At 37.6% G+C, this 22193-nt stretch overlaps 1 protein-coding gene across 9 annotated transcripts in view; it reads left to right on the forward strand.

Annotated features, from left to right (window-relative positions):
- The window catches only part of LOC149078955 (plasma membrane calcium-transporting ATPase 2-like), a 167879-nt gene that overhangs the window by 118925 nt on the left and 26761 nt on the right, over positions 1-22193 (forward strand). For 8 of the 9 annotated variants that reach the window (XM_089241179.1, XM_089241181.1, XM_089241180.1 and 5 more), the window contains 6 exons: positions 323-502; positions 10531-10725; positions 11559-11750; positions 17860-18073; positions 18462-18673; positions 19582-19872. In XM_089241179.1, the coding sequence (XP_089097305.1) occupies positions 323-502; positions 10531-10725; positions 11559-11750; positions 17860-18073; positions 18462-18673; positions 19582-19872 (1284 nt within the window). Of the gene's footprint in view, positions 1-322; positions 503-10530; positions 10726-11558; positions 11751-17859; positions 18074-18461; positions 18674-19581; positions 19873-20002; positions 20272-22193 lie in introns of those variants that run through there. The other variant, XM_089241186.1, reaches the window with a different exon arrangement.

The following is a 22193-nucleotide window of genomic DNA, read 5'->3' on the forward strand; positions in this document are numbered from 1 at the left end:
AATTTCCCATATTTTTTCTCCATAAAGTATGGTCATCCTAATCACACACAATGAAATAACTTCATGTACAGTATTTGATTTCATCTGATTATATTTTACATGCCTAAAATATCTTGAAAATGTTGATCTCGGTTATAACGACAAAATTTTGTGGAATCTACGATCAATTTTTTGTTTTTTCTTTTGATGCCAGTGAAATAAAAACTAAATAGAAACATCTTACTCTATATATATATATATATATATATATATTCTTATGCTTTCATCAAAATCTTTTCTAATTTTTTCATTTGATTTAATATTTGGTATTTGTACTTATCAGGTTCCTGATGCCATCAGAAAGTGCCAGAAATCTGGCATAACTGTGCGTATGGTTACTGGTGACAATGTAAATACTGCTCGTTCTATTGCCATGAAGTGTGGAATCATTCGACCTGGAGAAGACTTTTTGGTATTAGATGGGAAGGAATTCAATCGCAGAATCCGAGATAGTAATGGTGAGGTAAGGGTTATGTGCTAAATTTTTTCCTCTACCTTTTTTGAGACATACACTCAAGTGAAATAATTATAATTTATATGAAAATTTTACAGACATGCAATCCACTGTTTCTGGTGAATTGTGAAATCAAAATGCCACTTTTTCTTTCTAATATTTTAATATATATTCATTATTATACGTGCGTGCATGCACACAGATTATAATATATGGTAAATAAACAATGCAGTGTTGTGTATGAAAAAGCAGCTTGCCCCACTGCATTAAAACTATTCCATAATATGATAGTAATGATTACTCGCCTTAAACACTGGAATTGTTCTTTGTCGAAAGCCAATCACTTTTGAGCATGTGTAGGTATGTCCAAGTAGATACAATCAAATCTCTTGTCATGATTCTGTTGATGTTATTCTTGATGCGATGCTTTAGTTATTATCTATTCATAAATATGATAGAATCTATTCATATTTATTAATGGATTCCCTTTTGGCGCTTCACAATATGCACTTGCTGATTTCTTTGGGACTTGCTTCGGGGTTGCTTGTTGGGAATTATGAAACAACATTTTAGAACTAGATTTAGTTTCTTAAAATACAAAACATGCAAGCTACATACATGTGCGACTTGCCACCACAAATGTTTAGAACTTTAACTAACTGTTGCTATCTTACAAACACTAATAATCAGAATAATTGATAAAAAGGAAGAAAACAAAAATAAAACAATCCCAGATCCCTCCCCAAAAAGGTGACAGTCAATAATCGACTGACAACCAACATAGATGATTCACGGAATGTTTGTATACACTACTCAGTCTTGATTTCCACAACTGACTTTTCCATCTTCACCTGGAAAGACTTGGGTCACTCGGGTCAAGTACTACTTGAGGGGAGGTGTCTTCCTTTAGGATAACGAGATCGCCGACTGCTATGTTTGACGCCTCACATTTCCACTTCATCCTTGGTTGAAAACTGGTCAAATATTCCCTAAACCATCGATTCCAGAAATCTTTTTGCAATTTTTGTATCTCGGCCCATTTGGCTTGTAGGCTTCCTGATGCTTCACCATCACCTTCGGGTACAGCAGTTATTGGAGTACCGATGAGAAAATGTCCGGGAGCCAATGCTTGCAGCTCGTTTGGATCTTGGCCGAGTTCAGTTAGGGGGCTTGAATTCATGCAAGCTTCAATCTGGGCAATCAGAGTAGTTAACTCCTCGTAAATGAGAGCACTTCCCTTGCACGTTTTCATCGGATGGCACTTTAAACATTTGATGTGGGATTCCCACAGTCCACCAAAATGAGGTGATAATGGAGGAATGAAGTGCCAATTGATTTTTTCTTCAGAGATAACTTTCTGCACATCTTGAGATTTACAGAGTTCGAACTGCACCTTTAAATAATTGCCGGCACCATTGAAGGCGGTTGCATTATCTGAATACATATCTTTGGTCTTCCCTCTTCTGGATATGATGATGATTTTTAGGCAAGAGTAATGGATGTGTGGCACTTGTACTAAGATTTGAATTAGTGACAAGAATTTGTTAGTGACTGGAAGGAGATTTCCCTCATCAAGAAAACAGTGTTCATCCTTGAATCTTCTAAATGCTGCAAGGAAAGCTACAGTACTTAGCTCTGACACTGCACAATCTCTGAGTTCTGCATAATCCAAACTAATGCTAGAGTAGCATCATTTAATTCAGCGGCACTTTGCGTACCAACGATTTTGTTCTTAGATTTACAGTTGTGGATGAAACAAAGACTCCAAGCAGCAACACGTTAGAGTTTAGCAAATGATGAATACCTGCTGATCAAACTCCATTCTTCCACGATCGATTTCCTGAGATTGGGTTGCATTCACAGACTTCTTTAGTTCTGATTCATCTTCCACCAACTTGTCTGAAGAGTCGGAATCGGATGGTATCACCAAACCATTTTCACTTTACCCATCTGGCCCTATTCACCACAAGACATTTTATCTCAGCTGTGACAGGGATAACCCCTTGGAGGCACAATTAGCTGGGTTCTCCTTGACACATGATGCCATTGATTTGGATCACTTGATACTTGAATCTGCTTCACTCAGTTCACGACGAATGTCCTCCACCTAGTGGGGTCCAATTTTGTACAATGAAGCACAACCTTTGAGTCAGCCCACAGAATTGTGCTGTTGATTTTCAGATTCAAAGCTCCATTCACTCGTTTGGATAGTTTAGCCAGCAACACTGCTCCACACAGTTCCAGACGTGGTATGGTTGTATATTTCAATGGGACAACCTTTGTTCTTGCACATATCAAGGCCACATTCACTGCACCATCTGTAAACTCGGTGCAAAGGTAACAAACAGCAGAATATGCCTTACATGATGTATCACAAATCCATGGTTGTCTATACTCCTGACAGTTCTTGTGCTCCCCGTAAAAAAATCTGGGAACAGAAATGTCCTTCAGGAGAGAAAATTCCTTACTAATTTTTCTTCATCTGAGAAGACACGAGTCTTACAAAGGTTCATCCCAACCCCTATGATCCTTCCACAGACTTTGCATCAGAATTTTTAAGATCACGATGGTCGGACTCAAAAAAACCCAGAAGATCATAAACTTTAGCAATGTGGGATAGGAGCTGTCTTTTCGTGATGATTTCTGTGGAAGTTTCATCAACTTGAACACTGAAGGTATCTACACATGTATTCCATAGAATTCCCAGAATTTTTGTGAAGGGAGTTTTTTTTCGAATTGAACCAGATTTGTAGGACCTTGAAGTTCCGGGGCATGGCCCCCACAAGGGGTGGACTGACAAGACTCCAGCCCTGGGGCCCGAGAGGATTTTAATCTTTTTTTTTTGTTTTTTCACTCTATAAATTCATCATAAAGGGGGGCCCGTAAAAGAACCCAGCCTAGGGGCCCTGCTTCAGGATGTGGGGACCATGTTCCGGGGAAGGTCATTCATAACCGCTTTGATGTTAGAGTTCCACATCCTCAACTGGAAGCCTCCCTTTTTGCATGAGTTTTGAATCAGCTGCTGAATTGTTCAAATGGCCTAGAACGGAGCACAGGTTATACCATAAGTAACTGTAGTCAGTCTATAGTCCTTCAACTCCTCACTTGGATTGTTTCTCCACACTATGCATTGAAACTCCGAGTGACTCCTCTGAACAAGAATCTGTCGATACAATTTTTCTATGTCGGTGGTGAGTGCAATAGCATGCAATCTGAATCGTATAATAACATCAAAGATATCTTCCTGTTGGACCAGAACGAAGAATTTGATTTAGTGAGATACCTGAGGCATCGAACACCACCCTCCGTTTTGTCGTACTGTTCTGCTCTCTCAGGACACCATGATGTGGCATATAGAAATGCTCAGTGCAAGGAGTATTCACATTTGATTCTGGAATGAGCTCAATATGACCCAGCTCTTGGTACTCGTTCATGAAGTCCACGTATTTCTTTCTGAGTTCAGAGTATCTTGACAAATGTCTCTTCAGTGTCTTGAATCGTTTGACTGCTATGAATCTAGATTCTCCCAACTCAGCAGTTGTAGAGTTGAATGGCAGACTCACTACATATTGTCCTGAATCACTTCTCTTGACATCTGCAGAGTAAATTTCCTCACACATCATTTCGTTGGACAATTCTTCTCTTTCAGCGGGAATATCTTCCAGTTCCCAGGACCGGTTGGGAATCTCATCCGCACTACAACACTGAGTCTGAATGCAGCTAATTTCGAGTCCTTGTGGTTTCCCCTTATCTGGCATCATTCCAGTCCGTGTCCGGAAAATTCACCGCCAGCAATTCACCGACAACAATTCACCGCCGGAAAATTCACCGACCAACAATTCACCGCTAGGAAAATTCACCGACCAACAATTCACCGCCATGCAATTCACCGCTAGGAAAATTCACCGACCAACAATTCGCCGCCATGCAATTCACCGCTAGGTAAATTCACCGCTAGGAAAATTCACCGACCGACAATTCACCGCCATGCAATTCACCACTAGGAAAATTCACCGCTAGGAAAATTCACCGACTAGCAATTCACCGACAACAGTTCAATGCGAGGGAGTGAGCGATTGAGTGACCGAGTGAGTCAGTGATTGAGTGACCGAGTGAGTGAGGGACCGAGTGAGTGACTGAGTGACAGAGTGAGTGAGTGACCCAGTGAGTGACTGAGTGACCGAGTGAGTCAGTGATTGAGTGACCGAGTGAGTCAGTGATTGAGTGACCGAGTGAGTCAGTGATTGAGTGACCGAGTGAGTCAGTGATTGAGTGACCGAGTGAGTCAGTGACCCAGTGAGTGACTGAGTGACCGAGTGAGTCAGTGATTGAGTGACCGAGTGAGTGAGTGACCCAGTGAATGACCGAGTAAGTAAGTGATTGAGTGACCGAGTGAGTGAGTGAGTGACTGAGTGACCGAGTAAGTAAGTGATTCAGTTACTGAGTGAGTGAGTGACCCAGTGAGTGACCGAGTGAGTGACTGAGTGACCCAGTGAGTGACTGAGTGACCGAGTAAGTGATTGAGTGACCGATTGAGTAAGTGATTGAGCGGGTGAGTGAGTGACCCAGTAGTGACTGAGTGACCGAGTGAGTGAGTGAGTGACCCAATGAGTGACTGAGTGACCGAGTATGTAAGTGATTGAGTGACCCAGTGAGTGACTGAGTGACCGAGTAAGTAAGTGATTGAGTGACACAGTGAGTGACTGAGTGACCGAGTAAGTAAGTGATTGAGTGACCGAGTGAGTAAGTGATTGATCCAGTCAGTGATTGAGTGAGTAAGTGATTGATCGAGTCAGTGATTGAGCGGGTGAGTGAGTGACCGAGTGAGTAAGTGATTGATCGAGTCAGTGATTGAGCGAGCGAGTAAATTGGTTAGTGAGAGAGGGAGTGAGTGAATTGGTTAGTTAGTTAGTTTTTAACCTAGTAGTGTCACAAATGATTAAAAAATCCGATTGTTCCGAAAACGTATTTATGATGAAGTGTTGATTTGAAGACACTTGGATCGGGCGTCCTCTTCGTCGTGGTGGTCGTCGTCAGCCGCGCTTTGGCATCGACATTTGGAACTGCTTTCAAGGAACGCGTAACGATTTACCAACAATTCTATAGAAGTATGGCATCGAGCGTTCCAACAGCAATTATCTGCTCACCACCCAGATATATGGAAGTTCATCGGTGCCATAAAAAGAGAACAGAGTTTGAATGAAGTTCGGATGGTGCAAATTGTAAGTGGACAAAACCATCACATTGATTAGGAGAAAGAAATACCGGGACTCTGCGCAGAGATTAAAGAATTTACCCTTGACCGAATTCCGAAATTTTATGGGGTCCCAGACTGGATATACCTTGGGCTTCCACTATCGCTAGGACCCCTGGAAATGAAACCTTTTAATTTCCCCATGAAGGTATATGTGCAATAACCCGGGTACCCCGACCCTGTATGTTGGGAGCACTGGTGATATATGTATATTTTACGTATACATACCTCTCGGCATGACCCCCACGAGGGCAGGGCTGACAGGGGTCGGAACGTTTCTTATCGCTTTTTGATATTTTCACACTATAAATTAAGTACAGAGGGGCCCGTGAAAAAGCTGGTTTGGGGGCCGCCATCCATTTCAGCTTAGGGGACCTGCTGTAGGATGTGGGAAACTCGGGGTATATGCACATTACTTGGTCCCGATGTGTCAAATGGGTCCCGATATATGCAAGAGTTAAATGAAAACTTGACCCCAAAATCGTAACCGACTTCCGTAACACAAAAACGTAACAGATTTCCATCACTCAAAAAACGTCACCGACTCCCGTAATAAAAAAATCGTCACTAATTTCCGTTGCATAGGAAGTATATATATACACATATAGTAAATATAGAGTACATATACTAGATACGCACTAAGGCGGGTTCCTGAAAGTTCATCACGTGAAATCGCGGGTAACAGCTAGTTCAGCATAAAAAAATCCATTGGTTACTGATGATCAGCGATGTTTTTTATAATATCAAAGTGATAACAGGAGATGATTTTAAACATTTTTAGGGGGTTGATTCATCGCGTATCCACTTACTTTATTATCTTTTAATTCTGTTATTATCCCTTTTAACATTCCATTAGAAGTTTCTGAGTAAAACCGAGTTAATGGAATTTTGTTGAATATACTATCTTGTATTGGGCAACAGCAAATTGTAATTTATACAAATACAAGGCCACAACAGGCAAAACGCCCAGCGAGGTGGCTGAGAAAAAGATGCCCACAATAAATATGGATGTCATATATTTCAAAAATACAGCAACCCGAATCCGTATCATCTGAATTTCTTCTCATAAAGTCATTATTTAAACTTTCCACCATATCTTTAGGACATGGCACTTACTCACTCAATAGATCACTCACTCACTAGATCGCTCACTCACTTAGCAGCTCGCTCACTCACTCACGGACTGACTTACTCGCTCATTGAATCAGTAACCCACTCGCTCACTGAATCACTTACTCACTCGGTCAATCAGTCCCTCACTGGGTCACTCACTCACTCAGTAACCCAATCGCTCATTCCCTCGCTAACTGACTCGCATCGAACTGTCGTCGGTGAATTGCATGGCGGTGAATTGTTGGTCGGTGAATTTTCCTAGCGGTGAACTGCATGGCGGTGAATTGTTGGTCGGTGAATTTTCCTAGCGGTGAACTGCATGGCGGTGAATTGTTGGTCGGTGAATTTTCCTAGTGGTGAATTGCATGGCGGTGAATTGTTGGTCGGTGAATTTTCCTAGCGGTGAATTGCATGGCGGTGAATTGTTGGTCGGTAAATTTTCCTCGCGGTGAATTGCATGGCGGTGAATTGTTGGTCGGTGAATTTTCCTAGCGGTGAATTGCATGGCGGTGAATTGTTGTCGGTGAATTTTCCGGCGGTGAATTGTTGTCGGTGAATTTTCCGTAAACCTTCCAGTCAGTATCCCTACCAGTTTTGTCCTCACTGCAAGTGGAGCTCCAGGCATCAAGTCATTCTGGCTCCAGAATTTCGAAGAAAACATCTGCACCTAGAATTATATCGATTGACCTCTACTTGTAGAATTCAGGATCGGCTAGTTGAATGTGCTGAACATCCCCTCAGGAACGGATATCTCGAAGTTAGAGATTCTTGAAGACGCTTTTTCGACAACTAATGCTGTTGTATGGATTTGACCCTTGCCACAACTTGTGATGAATTTCAGATTCACTTGTGCTGTCAAAATGTCGCATATTTCATCACTAACGCCAAGAATCGAATACTTAGATTTGTCAAATATCAGTCCTACATTCTTGCAACAGTCCTTGGTTACAAGAGATGTCTGCAAGCCACTATCCAAGAGTGCTTGACATTTTACGTAATCACCATGACACCAGACATTTATGACTGCTGTAGACAACAGTACTTGACTTGATTTTGCTTCCGAAACATTGCAAGTGCTCTACACAGCTATTTCACTCATAGGGGTTACTTTAGGAGGCTGTTCCTTGAATTCATGCAAGAGAATATGGTGCTTTCCTTTACAACACTGGCAGCAGGTTGTAAACAAACATTTTACAGCTGAGTGATTATACCTCAAGCAGTTGAAGCATAGCTTATTTGACTTCACGAAAATCCACCTGTAGTTGAATGTCATAAATTTAAATTTGTTACAATCACTGAGTTTATGATCTTGTTTACACACTATACACAACACATTTTCTTGTTTATGAGTAGCACAGGAAAAAGCAAGTCTAGAATTGCTTTTCGAATCTTCCTTTGGTCTGGGACCATCTTGGACAGTCTTTAGACACCTGGCCTGTTTTTCAAGGAAAGCTATGAATTCATCATACTCAAGGTTACCTTGACCCACTGCTTGATTAGACTGTCATCTAATTTTTGTTTAAGAAAGTACACCAACAGTACATTCGAGAAACCACTTACTTGTCTTACTGTCACTGAACTCGTCTCTTGCAAATTTTTTGTCTCGGCTCTAGGTAGCCATCTTACTGTTCTTCACCAAGTGGTTCATTCAATTTTGCAGTAGCACCTCTCTAGATTCTGATTCAAGTTTTTAGCTTGCGCTTGAATTCCTACAGCAAATACATGTTATTGGATTCTAAAATGGCTGACAACTCTCCCTCCGCCGTTCAAATTTCCTTGGTCCAGGGCTTGAATTCCGAGAGAATATCACTAGATTTTGATTTCTGCATATTGGAGAACGATTTAATTCAAACAGAAACGCCACGGAAAAGAGTCTAGTTCACTCACCAATAACAGTTGCTTATTTTGGTAGACTAATATTTCTTTGCTATCGCTGAGCTGTCCAGATTCTAAATCGAAACAAGTACCCACGAAGAGCCTGTGGCTTCTCGACGGACCATGTTCATGGCATTTCACAATATGCTCTTGCTGATTTCTTTGGGGCTTGCTTCGCGGTCACCTGTTGTGAATTACGAAATGACATTTTAGAACTAAATTTAATTTCTTCCAATACGAAACATGTTTAGACCTTTAACTAACTGTTGCCATCTTGCAAACAGTAATAATTAGAATAATTGGTAAAAAGGAAGAAAACAAAAGTAAAATGAGCCCGATCATCCACCTTTGTAACCTTTTTTGTTCAAAACCTTAACAGGTAAATATCTCATGTTGTTGGTCTGGCGATTGGGGCCACAAGCCTTTGCCAACTGTGCATTCAGCTGAAAACATCTCGTGAACCCAAGTAAATCGAGTGCAGGGTGAGCAAAAAGTCTGTAGAAACTTTAAAAATTCATAAAAACCTGAAAAATAACCGAAATAAAAAATGATTTGCAGGATTAGCATCGTTAAGTCACGAGAATATTTTTAAGACAGGAAAGAATAACTAAAAAACAGCCGATAGGTGGCACTGACATACACAAGTCAAAGAAAAAATACGCAAATAATGAACAGAATTCCTCCAAATCATTAATTACAGCAGTCGGGGGCGCAGTAGCCCAGATCGATAAGAATTCCAGTGACCTAGCAATGCTACCCTGCAAACTGTTTTTTATTTCTGTTATTTTTCCAGTTTATATGAATTTTTAAAAGTTCTACAGACTTTTTGCCCACCCTGTATTAGAATTGCAATCATATTAGAAGAAACATGAATCATGCTACTGCTCTCTTTGATTTTAAAAAAATTGTTCATTTCCTTAAATAAAGACAGCTTCCACCTTCGTGGAAGTATATGTATGTGTATGCTTCCATGGTGGTAGCATGTTCATGTAGTGAGTAAAGTATATTTTTAACAATTCATCTGACTTATTAATTTCTCTCTATATTTGGAATAATACGCAGGGCTCCCACTCATCCTACTTTTCTTACTTTTTGGTAAAATGTCATACTTTTATCTTACTGGCATTGAACACTAAAATTTAAACAAATCCTTTTAAAAAAAATGGACAACGCATTAAAATCATCTGGTTCACCTTGACTTATTATATCAGATCTTGTAATTCACACATTTTGCTCGAATTAGTCTTACAGGATACGTAAATAGTGCTATGAAATTTAAAAAAAAAAAAAAATTTTTTTTAATTTTTAAGGGTTTTTTTTATTATGCTATGATTATGTTACCTGGAAGAGATCTTGGAAAATATAAGAAATAGATCTCTTGTCTATAAGAGAAGTTGAGGAAGAATTTGCCCTTTGAGATCTTCCAAAACAAGTTGGTTACAGAACATAAGTGCGTTCTGTAGTTTCATTTCGGACACGAAAGGATTACCAGACCACTAGGGACATTCCTGATGAGCGACTGTACAAATTTTATACATTAAACTTGGTTGGAACAGCCAAAAGTATCATAATCTAATTGGGAGATGGATGCTATTAGTTCTTCACGAAAGGAGCATCAGAGATAGTCAGGAAAAAGTCTGTTTATAATGTTACAGAGTTTGGATTAAATTAGCAAGAAGAAATAAAAAGTGGGGTGGACCACTTTTCATACACAATCCTGGAAAAACTTATTTTATGCAAGAAGGAAATAAACTTTTACTACCTATATTATTTTTCTTTTGTTTTTTATTTCCAGGTTCAACAGCATCTGCTTGATAAAATTTGGCCTCGTTTAAGGGTTTTGGCTAGATCATCGCCTCAAGACAAATATACTTTAGTGAAGGGTATAATTGATAGCAAAGTGAATCAAAACCGAGAGGTAGTGGCTGTCACAGGTGATGGGACCAATGATGGGCCCGCATTAAAAAAAGCTGATGTTGGATTTGCTATGGTATGTTTATATTTGAAAAACATTCCTTGACTGTGCAAGGCTTACATACAATCTAAAAAATATTTATATTACTTAAAGTTCAAAATTGAAAACTCATTTTAAATAACTTTGTAGCAGCGCATTCGCTACCTCAGTCTTCAGCTATAAAATGAAGATCGTCACTATTCTTGTTGGCTTTCTACACTTAACCTTCGTGCTGGTCGGATGCTGCTAGCACTTTTTTATAACTACAACCTAAAATGTTTTTGACTTTGTTAATCATTGACAAATATAAAATGTCTTTCAATCATGAAACGGCTTTGATGTTTTGCAATTTCCATTAATCAAGTCTCACTAAGAGAAATGGGCGGAAGAAAAATTTTGTTTAACTGCAGTGACGTACATACAAAGCTGTACATTGCTGTTTTGACGCATCGAAGAGATTTAAAAACAGCACTAATATCAACATAAAATTAAATTTTGCCAATTTTAACCTATTATTCAAGTTTTCTTTGACAATTTTAATATATTATGTAACATTAGACATTATGCTTGAGTAAAAATGTAATTTTTTTTAACTTAATTATTAATGAATGAATAAAAAATTCTCATAAGAATTAATTATGTACCCTTAAAGTCGTCAGGAAAAAGAAATTATTTGTTAAGTCATAGTCTTGAATTATTCATAAGAGCTAAAATTGAAATTTTAAATCCATATAAGCCACAGCTTTATTACTGGAAATTACTGGAATTATTTTTATTTTATTTTTTTCTCTTTCATATGTTATTTTGCATAATGAACTACCTGTATATGCATCACTTAACTTTCAGAACTTTCTATGTATATATATCAGGGTATTGCTGGTACCGATGTGGCAAAAGAAGCCTCTGACATCATCTTGACTGATGATAATTTTACAAGTATAGTCAAAGCTGTAATGTGGGGTCGTAATGTTTATGACAGTATTGCAAAGTTTCTTCAGTTCCAACTTACTGTGAACATTGTTGCCGTTATCGTGGCTTTTGTTGGTGCTTGCACGATAGAGGTAAGGTAAATTATATTTCAAATGGCATAACTTAGTATCAATAAAAAATTTGAAGTTTTATAATTAGCTTATTTTTTGCTAAATATCTGATCTATCATAAATTTATTCTGTGCATCTGTATTTATTTTCTGTATGAATGTTACATGGTAAAGTGAACCTCTTTAAGACAGCCACTTAATGTTCCTTGAGATTGTAGAGATTTTCAGAGGTAACCGCCAAATGGAGGTAGCATGATTTGTAGTTTAGGGAAAAAAATTTGGCATTTTGAACTAGGCATACATACCTCTTAGCATCTACCTTTCTATAGTTTTGCTACATGCTGATGGTTATATCCTCCCTGCTTATCTGAGTATATAACAAACTACCTTACACCTTAGTCAGCACAAAAAGATCAGTCAAAGGTCACACTATGTTGTGAACTTGATTGTTGTCTTGGCTTGGGTGTGTGAGGAGTGATCTCGATCACCACCAGGATTGTTCTCTTGATTGATAGCAGGGGTCGAGAATCTGAGAAGGCAATGCCACAATTTTTTTTTAATGAAACTTCTCTAGCAGGGTGTCTACCATCACGGAAATGTCACGAAGTCCTGGAAAAGTCACAGAATGAGAAAAAGGTCACAGAAGTCCCGAAAAAGTCACAAAATTTGAGTAAAGATCACAGATTTTTTTTAAATGATTCATCAGAGATTGTTTCTTTGATTTTCTTTTTTTTCCTAAAATATAGGTTTTGAAGAAGCTGTGGCATTCAATATTTTTTCTTCTCTCTGTCTCTCATGTTTCTTTTCTACTTTTTTTTTGCCCTGGAGGGATGGATGGGTGAGTAGCAACAGAAAAGAACAGTTCCAATGTGTGGTTGCCCCACACATCAGGGCAGACCCTACCCAGGCCTCAGGGCTGCATCGCCATCTCTGTGAGGGCCACGGGAAAATTGTCACTGTTTTTTTCCCTGCAAAGGAAGAAAATTCTTTTTTGTAAATAATTATCCTTTTTTTTAAATTGCGCCAATTTTTACCTAGCTATAACAAACGTGATATCGTACAGTATACACATGTGGCCTAATGAGAGTGGACACTAATAGGCCCACTATTAGTGTTGTGACGTAACATTCAGGCCAAACTTAAAGGAATACCACAGTTTCTAAAAGTGTGGGTCATGGCTCCTAAGAGTGTCATGGTGAGCTAGAAATATTGATTTGTGCGCCTATTTATGTTTTGACATGGTTCTTTTGTATGGGAAAATATCTGCCATACTTTTTTGGGGAGCCGCTGATGAACCATGAATTACATAAAAGAGGCAGCTGACAAGCAATCTTGCGATCTTAGACCGACACCAAAGCATGATGTTAGAACAAATAACAAGTGTCTAATATTGGACTTCAAAAAATGTGAATATAGGAAAAGAAATATGTAAAATCCGTCCATCGGAAGGGCTCTGGGTTGGTCTAGTCGAGGCCATTGTGATTTGAAAAAAAATTAACATCACGAACGCCCAGGTCCAGTGCAATGTTTCTCAACCACCAGGCCCTGACATCAGTCAAACCAGACTGTGAGTAGTTTTATTATTTTATTTTTATCCATTGATCATGTGCATGGCTGAGCCTTCCAATCAAGAAAAAGAAATCAACCGTGCTGCGGGATTCCTAAGGTTGAGAAGTAGACCCATCCTGCAGTGGGCCCTGAAGCTGAGATCTTCGACTGGCCTGGGCCAGATTTTTCACAGTCCCTGGTATAGTGAATTGATAGCGTGGAAAAAAAATTGAGAATTATCTTGGGTTCCCGGGCTGGAACCCTGTCAGCTCCCTACTGTGCTTTCCTGCATGGGTGAATGGGGCATGGAGTGTCAGAATTTGAAAATTCGTGTCACTATGTTTTTACGTTTACGCGATCGTTTCGGCTCTCATATATAAGAAAATTTCTTTCAATTTTTTTATTTTACCTGCGCCAATGTGTTTTGTCTGCACACTGTATGTAATCAGTAAAGAAATGGGCTCATTCTATTTATACATGCATTTTTTTCTAATGCACATCCCTGTCTGGGGTTTATCGCTGATTCCGACTGTAAATTGCAGACTTCGACTGTGGGCGCCAATTGTTGAACCAATAGAAAACTGCTCGATCACTTACATCTTGCTCTATTCAACGTTGTTCAGGTCTTTTGCTCTGTTTTGAGCTCACTATTGATATGCTGTTGTGCACGTGGCTTAGTATCGATCAATAGTGTGTTCAATAGTTTTGCATTCGCAGCACGCCTTTTCAGCGTGCGCGGGGGGGGGGGGGGCATAGAGCTTGTTTTGGAAAGTTTCGTTGTAGGTGCGGAAGGAACTCCGATACGGCAAATAAATTGATAGGGGAGGGGGAGAGTCTAGGGTTGCTAGACGTCCGTATGGAGGGATGGATTGCAGTGAATATTCATGATCTACTGAGGGCATGGGCAACCCGCAAAGTTAGTTGAATTCATGGGTGGGTTCGGATAAGGGGGGCAGGGGTGATAGGATGATTGCCTCTCCCCCCCCCCCCCCCCCCAATGATGAAAAGAAAATTATTTGCATAGGCAGAAGGTGGATATTTGTCCCTTCCCCATTTTCCCATTTGAGAAACTACCTGTATCTGCTTATGCTTTTGCTTTATGGGGGGAATATGTGGCTTGAGCCCTTAGGGTCCAGTTCCTATGGGATGCTATATTTAAATCTTTAAATTTAAAAGTTTTTAAAAATTTTTTTTAAAAATATCACTCCCTCATCGTTGTGAAGTTCAACATTCAGCACTGAGAGGCTTCATGCCAATGTTGGCATGTCTATGTATGTATATGCATTGACATCTTCATCATTCTCTGCAAAAAATTATGGATTAAAATAATTTATTTCTTATCAAATGTTTTTATTTTGTAAATTCACTCACATTCCCCCTTTCATTAAGACCCCCTATTTTATTAACCCAAACCACCCCAGGTAGTCGCTACTCACAGTTTGAAACCACTGATATAAGAAAACAGTCCAACATGGTTCATTTTGTCAAATGAGAAAAGGTCACAAAAGTCACCAGAAAGTCCCCAGAAAGTCACAGAATTTAGCTTTTGATATTTAGTAGATGCCCTGTCTAGTGACGTAAGGGTGAATGGGACATAAAAGTAAAGTTTGTGAGGGAAAGAAAGCATAACAAAAAATGAAACACACTTTTCTCAAAACCTACTCCATAGAATAACTGATTGTGTGATGAAGATCTGAAAAGCAGATGGGGGGGGGGGATTTCAAAAGACATTCTGACATGGAAGAAAATAAAATGTGAGTGATTGGTTTAGGCTGATTGTGTTGGACAAAGACAGTTTATTACCTTTCCCTATCTCCCCTCCCTATTTTGGCATAATCATTAGCTACTTCCTGTGATTCATACATCCATTAAATAAGTCTTCAGGCAATTCAAGAAGAATATTGACAAATCAGTTCAACCATGATCGCAACATTTAGCAAAAAAAAAAAAAAACCTTCTCACCAGTTTCGATGACATTCTTATTAATCAGAGAAAACGCCACAATTTCTCAGCAGGGTCGGACCGCAATCATGGTGTTGAAGATCAGCACATTGAAGATGAAGCACATAATCACACCGGGATATTAGTAAATGTAGACACAGTAGGTCAACTCAAGGATTTCATCATATTATGATTATGGTCATCGCTATTAGCATAGAACTCCACGAGGACGGTGGGAGACAGAATTGTCAACAAGCAGATGTAAATCACATCACAATGGGCGGTACTCATATCAACCACTTTATCACCAACAGAACTCATGAAATCATAGATTAATTTTAAGCGAAATCATTATAACTAATGACAGACTACACCCAGACCAGACGGAGTAGTATGAAGCACTTCACCTAAAAATATTAATCAAACATGGTTAGAGAACTAGATAAACATCACCTGATGTTAGTAAACTATGATGAAGAGCTCACTGCTCTACATCGGAAGTTGCTCAAGCGAAAGCTGGACAAAGGAATGAATGTGACGATGTAGCATCTGCTAGGACTATTCAAAGTAGTGAGGAACAGGTTTGTTTTCGGACCAATATCAGAGTACCTCCTGCTTTTGGCGCACAAAGAAATTGATGTCACTCAACAAATTTGCATATGGACACGTGAAATGAATTTTTTTTCTAACACTATTATTTTTCTGGTAGCAACAGTCTCAACAAGATAGAAGTTTTTCAGGCTTCTCCGCAATGTTTACATGAATATGGTCATTTGAAACCATGGAATTATTATGATGGAATGGAAGCCTGTGGGTACCTCCGCCCCTGCGACAAAGTATTTAATAAAAATGCAATTCATTTCATCAGATATAAAAATATTTCAACATAGTGAACTAACATGAAATTATGCATAAATAAGAAATATATGTTCACCAATTCCCTGACTCAACTAGATCTTCGCCCAGGGGACTGTTTAGTATTAGTTGCTAATGGAGCATGTGAGCCCATGAGCAGTATGTTACACCATGATGCCCGAGAGTGTATTTTGCATGCAAATGCAAGTTTTGTGTTGTCGCAGTGCCAGCTCCTAATTGTCTGTGTGGGCATAACGCTGTACATCCTTAGCACTTCACTTTTTTTTTTCCTACTCTTCACGCCTGTGCAGAGTCCAGATAACCCCCCCCCCCCCAAAAAAAAAAATTTAGAGCCAACCACAATTATCGCCAGAAATGTTTAGTGAACAAATTTTCCCCGCATGGGATTTACTTTAGTATTATTACACCATTATTTAAATTTGAAATTTCTAAATTCAATTCAATTGAAGTGAATCTAGTCATGTCAAACCTAGAAATTTCACTTCTATTGTGAAAATTCTTGCTCCAATTTTTTTTTCTTTGTCTCAAATTTTTCCCTGTCTTCAATGACACTATCTGTAAATCGTTTTTTCTATAATAGTCTGCCAGAGATGAGTTTATTCTAAGGCTAGGATTGCACCGTAAAAGTTTGATAGAAATTCTCTTATAAAAATTTAAATTACAATCAGCAGGCGTATCGGTTACATTCGAGCAAATACAACCAGTAGCTTTATTGGTTGTTTTAAAAAAGATCTTTTATCAAACTTTTATAGTGTAACCTTTCCTAAAACAAACAAGCTCTGTAGACTTTCGTCTCAGTCATAACCTCCAGCTGTTATTCTGGTCTAACTCAAAATCTGTCGATGAACTGTTTGAATATTTTTTTCAGTTTTTTCTTTTTTTAATAAAGGTCATATAAATCTGCCCCACATATGAAAATTCAAACTTTTTGCTTTGTTTTTTTCTGTAGTTTCCTTGACTTTACTGTGGTGTGAAAACATACTGAACAGCTAACTCACATTTTTTTTATTAATTTCAATTGAAGGAAGGAATTGAATCATGAATAAAATATTCATGATTCCCGCGGGGGGGGGGGGGTGTAGGCGGGGTGCATGTGTGGTGGTAGCAGTAGTAGGTAGGGCCTCCAAAAAATGGCTCGGGGATCCATGATGTTCTTAAGTCAGCCACCTCGTTGGGCAATTTGCCTGTTGTGGAGTTGTATTTGTATAAAATATTTTTCTTAGATTTGCTAAAAAGAGAAGAAAACAGATTCTTTTTGTGGCTTGTTGAGACAGAACACTTTGCAACTGGCAATACAGAACATTTCAATAAGTTTGACTACAGTTTATTGACGTTATCTCTTGACAATTTCTCTCTTTCCAGCTGTATTTATTTCACAAAAGTGGCTGCAGATAGGCTAGCTGCCATGGAATGGAGGTAGTTTTATGTAGTAGTAGAGTCTATGAAGCCAATAGTTCCTTCTGAGGAAAACTGGCCTCGAAGGGAGGTTGACCATCAAATAATTATATCCTTCTATATAGAGATTTCACTCTACTTTCTGGTATTTCAGCCAGTCAACTTGAATTTTAAATTTTTAGCGAAGTTGTGGTTTAAGTCAGATTTCTGTAATCTAAGTAATAAGACATACACACATACACATATTTTATCTTGCAATGTCTTTTCTTGATAATGGAATGACAGTCTGAAGTTATTTACTTTAATATAACCTAAATAGAGCCATGAAAAATTAAACTTTCATTGTTTTAAAAAGTGTTCTGGAATTTCAGGACAGTCCTCTCAAAGCTGTACAAATGTTATGGGTGAATCTCATTATGGACACACTCGCGTCACTTGCACTAGCCACTGAAATGCCAACCCCTGATTTGTTGCTGAGAAAGCCTTATGGACGTTCAAAACCTCTGATTTCAAGAACTATGATGAAAAACATTGTTGGCCATGCCATTTATCAATTGGCAGTGATATTTACTTTGCTTTTTGCAGGTAAGTGTATTAAGAGTCAATACAGTGTGTTTACTATAATTATAAAGTTTATATATGCCTTTATTTTTAAACATTTTTTAGTTGCTTTCTTGTCAGTGGCACACTTGTTTCAGTTTTAAATGTTTGTCTTGGCCAATCAATTTTATTTTACTATATCAAGTTTTCAATTCAATTGTCATCTGGAACAAGAATAACAGACATCAAGGAACAAAAATTCAATCATCTAAAATTATTTCATCCTTTTTTTGTTGGTTTATAAATTTGAAGCATTATCATTATTTTATTTTATTTATTTATTACTTTTTTTTTAATCGATGAGTTATATCACCTTTTCTTTTCTTATATTCTTTTCTTTTATTATATGGGTTAAATCTTGTGTATCTTTCAGGGGACAAATTGTTTGACATTGATTCAGGTCTTCATGCCCAATTGCATGCACCGCCTTCTGAACATTTCACCATAATATTCAACACCTTTGTGATGATGACGCTTTTTAATGAAATAAGTGCCAGGAAGATTCATGGTGAACGTAATATTTTCGAAGGGCTACTGACCAATCCTATATTCTATAGCATATTGATCGTCACATTTATCGCTCAGGTAAAATGGTTGAATTATATTATTTCAGTTTCGTATTTATAAAGGCACATAAGTAACTTGGTCAATTATGAATAAAAAATTTATAATCTTGTGAAAAAATAATTTTAAACTGAAAGCCATGATAAGCTAAAGCTTGAATGATTATTATTGACAGAATCTTGCTCTTGATGTCCCTTAAAGTATAACTTGTCCACATCTCTAAAATGAGAAATTAGTTCTTGGGTTAACTTGAAAACAAAATGTTTCAATCTAATTATCGGTATTGTTTCCATGTGTCATGACTAGATAAAAGTGTATATAATGTAAAATTAATTTTAAAGGAATTTTTGTATGAACTTATCACATTTACTTATATGAATTACATTATTTAATTTATTTGGTATAAAAGCCAGTGGTTCTCAAAGTGTGCATCGCAGAACCTTGGGTACCTCCAACCTTTTTTCAGGAGCATAACTGTGAGCTGCCAATATTGTGTGTCTGTTCAGTAGTTTTGGTGGTTCTTTGAACTAGTCTGGGGAGCCATGGATGAACGTTGACCAATGGAGCTGTAGCTGACAAAAGTTTGAGAACCATTGGTATAAACTGATACAGAAAGTTAAAAATAGCTGTGTATATAAAAGTGAAATCTATATTTCATTTGTTTTTTTGTTTTTTTTTATTTGCACATTTCTTGTTATGGATTCACATGAAGTTTTATTTTGATGATATCTGAGAGATTTGTTCTATATTTATTAGTTTTTTCCTTTCAAACAAGACAAGGCTAATGACAAGTGTAATCTTAACTTTTTAATTGTGAAAATTATTTCCACTTAGAATCAAAATAATCTCTCCAGTTCATCATTTATATCATAGGTTTATTTTCTCCAATCATCTCATAAATTTCAAATTGTCATATAATTTTTTTGAAGGTTTTAATAATCCAATTTGGGGGATATGCTTTCTCAACGGCTATGCTCACTGTTGATCAATGGCTGTGGTGTGTATTCTTTGGATGTGGCACTTTAGTATGGGGCCAACTGATTACCACAATTCCAACAAAACGCATACCAAAGACATTCACGTGGGGCTCTGGGCCACCGGATGACATGGCTGCCAATGTATCCCTTGTTGAAGATGGAAGCAGTGGTTCCATTTCACAGGACGTAAAGAGGACGGGACAGATATTGTGGATTAGGGGTCTTACAAGGTTACAGACTCAGGTATGTCATATCCAGCCAAATTTTATTCAATTTTTTCCATGTGTATATATATATATTAGATGCTTATTAGATGTTTCATAGCATGTAAATTTTCAAAGTAATTTAATCTTTCATAAATTGTTTTATTTAGACAATGATTGCTGTCATTGGTCGCAAACAGTTCACTTCATCCTTTATGTACTAGAATGTAAATATTCTACACTTCAGAAAAATAAAATCTTATTAACCCTTTAAGTGGCATTGACAAGATATCTTGCCTCCTTGAAAACCTCTTATTTTAGCATTGACAAGCCCAGATAGTTTTGTAAAGTTTATTTCTCAGTGTAGCACTTTTCCCTATGCCTCCTATCTTTGCACATTTCTGAAAATTGGAAAAAAGCCCAATTCATTAAAAATACATGGCATTTTGAAGGTGATTTAGTGATTTCTTCTGTGCCGTTTAAAGGTTTAAAATTCGTTATAAAGACTGTGAAAAAACTGAGTCTGAAATTTTTTTCCATCATTAAAAACATTTTCATGCAGATATTTTTTATGTTTATCATGGTGCTATTTGTAAATATTATTTTGATATTGTATACTTGAACTTCAAATATGTTGTCTCAAGTTTAAAATTTCTCAATATAATATTGAATTTTTTTAGTTTAGCAAAAGTAGCCAAAACCACCTTTCTTCACAAAATTATAAATTTGAGTATGAATTTATTTGGAATGCATTATATATTTAACATATTGTTAAATAGTTTATTATTTATAATACATTATGTGTATGTATAACAATGTCAGTCACATTATTAGAGACATTCTGTAATATTTAGAATAATGGTCTTAGGCTGTCCGCAAAGCAATCATACAGTCTGGAATTGGCACATTAAAATGTAAAAAAAATTTACAGATGTGATAGTTATTAAAGAGCTATAGTTATGTAAATGATCTTTTTGGTGAAAGAGATGTGTCATTCCCTATAGTGTGAACTAGGGGAATATACATATTTCTACCCACATATCACACAAAATGTTTATCTTTCTATTCATCTTTCAAATAAGTTTGTCTTGTTTGTGTAATCTCTTATCTTATGTAAAGAATAATTTATAAGCTCAGGTATTTTGTGTGATTTAGATTATTTGAGTGGGTCTATTGATTTTTTGAGTTTACATTTTAAAATTTCGGAAACATGATTCTATGAGTTGAGAAGAATCAAGAATAAAATTTTGAGTATTACAAATACTTTTATGAATCATCTTTATCATTACTCATTTTAGTATTTTTATTGTAATATATAGGGGAATCAAAAAGTTACTCTTATGTTTAAATATTGAATAAAAACATCATACTCATCTATTAAAATACAACATATATTTATTTCTACATAATCACTTAAATAATTCAAATATTTATTGCAATTCATGACTAGTTTCATATCCATGTAAGAAAAATCTCTAGTGTGGTGTAAATAGTTTGAAACTGTAGTGCCCATTCTCATAAAAGTATAATTTTACATATAGATGGCAGCACCATGGCCCCCACATGGGGGGGGGGGTTGACAGGGCCCCGGGACGATTATCATCTTTTTGCTTTTTCAAGCTATAAATTAGCTACAGAAGGGGCCCGTTAAACGTCTGACCGAGGGGCCGTAAAAGATCCCAGCCTAGGGGCCCTGCTACAGGATGTGGGGGCCATGGGCAGCACTAACATCACTATACTGGATATGCACACAAACTGTAAAGTACACAACTCACCCACTTCTCTGGAAGAAGGTAAAATGGCAATAAGTTGCTCTCAGTAATGATATACCAGGATTAGTGTTAGTTTAGAAATAGGTTGCAATTTGTGATCCTCCCAAGATTCAGTTCCATATTATACAAAACAAATGAAAATTACACGAGTATGTCAGTTTTATGGGAGATGTGACCTCAATTATGAGTTTCCTTTAGTTTCACATTGGGAAGTGCTGTTTTATATAATCATTTGATCATTTTTGCAACACCACGGTCATTTTCTGCACACGAGGACTAATTAGACCGGGACCTACAATTTATTGCAGATTCCGAACGGCAGGCTTGTTTTTTATACTCATCCAGATGTTGGTGCGTTAACCCCTTGATGGGGGACTCCCTGTGATAGCAGTTTTTTTCTGCGGTCCTGTTGCCTTTTCTGTTGCACCGGTGTCCTGTTTTATGTAAAATTATTTCTCAAGCGGTGTGGGGTCAATGTTCAAAGAATTATTCCATTCCCATAATTTGAATGATGGAATACATTTTTCCACAAAAAATGCCTAGTGTTCTGTAACTTCTAGTACAGTTGGTGTTGTGTGATCAAATGGTC

Source organism: Pholcus phalangioides, unplaced genomic scaffold (assembly GCF_987345545.1).
Source record: "Pholcus phalangioides strain wild (caught in Gottingen) unplaced genomic scaffold, Ppha-v1.0 ptg000013l_1, whole genome shotgun sequence".
NCBI lineage: Eukaryota > Metazoa > Arthropoda > Arachnida > Araneae > Pholcidae > Pholcus > Pholcus phalangioides.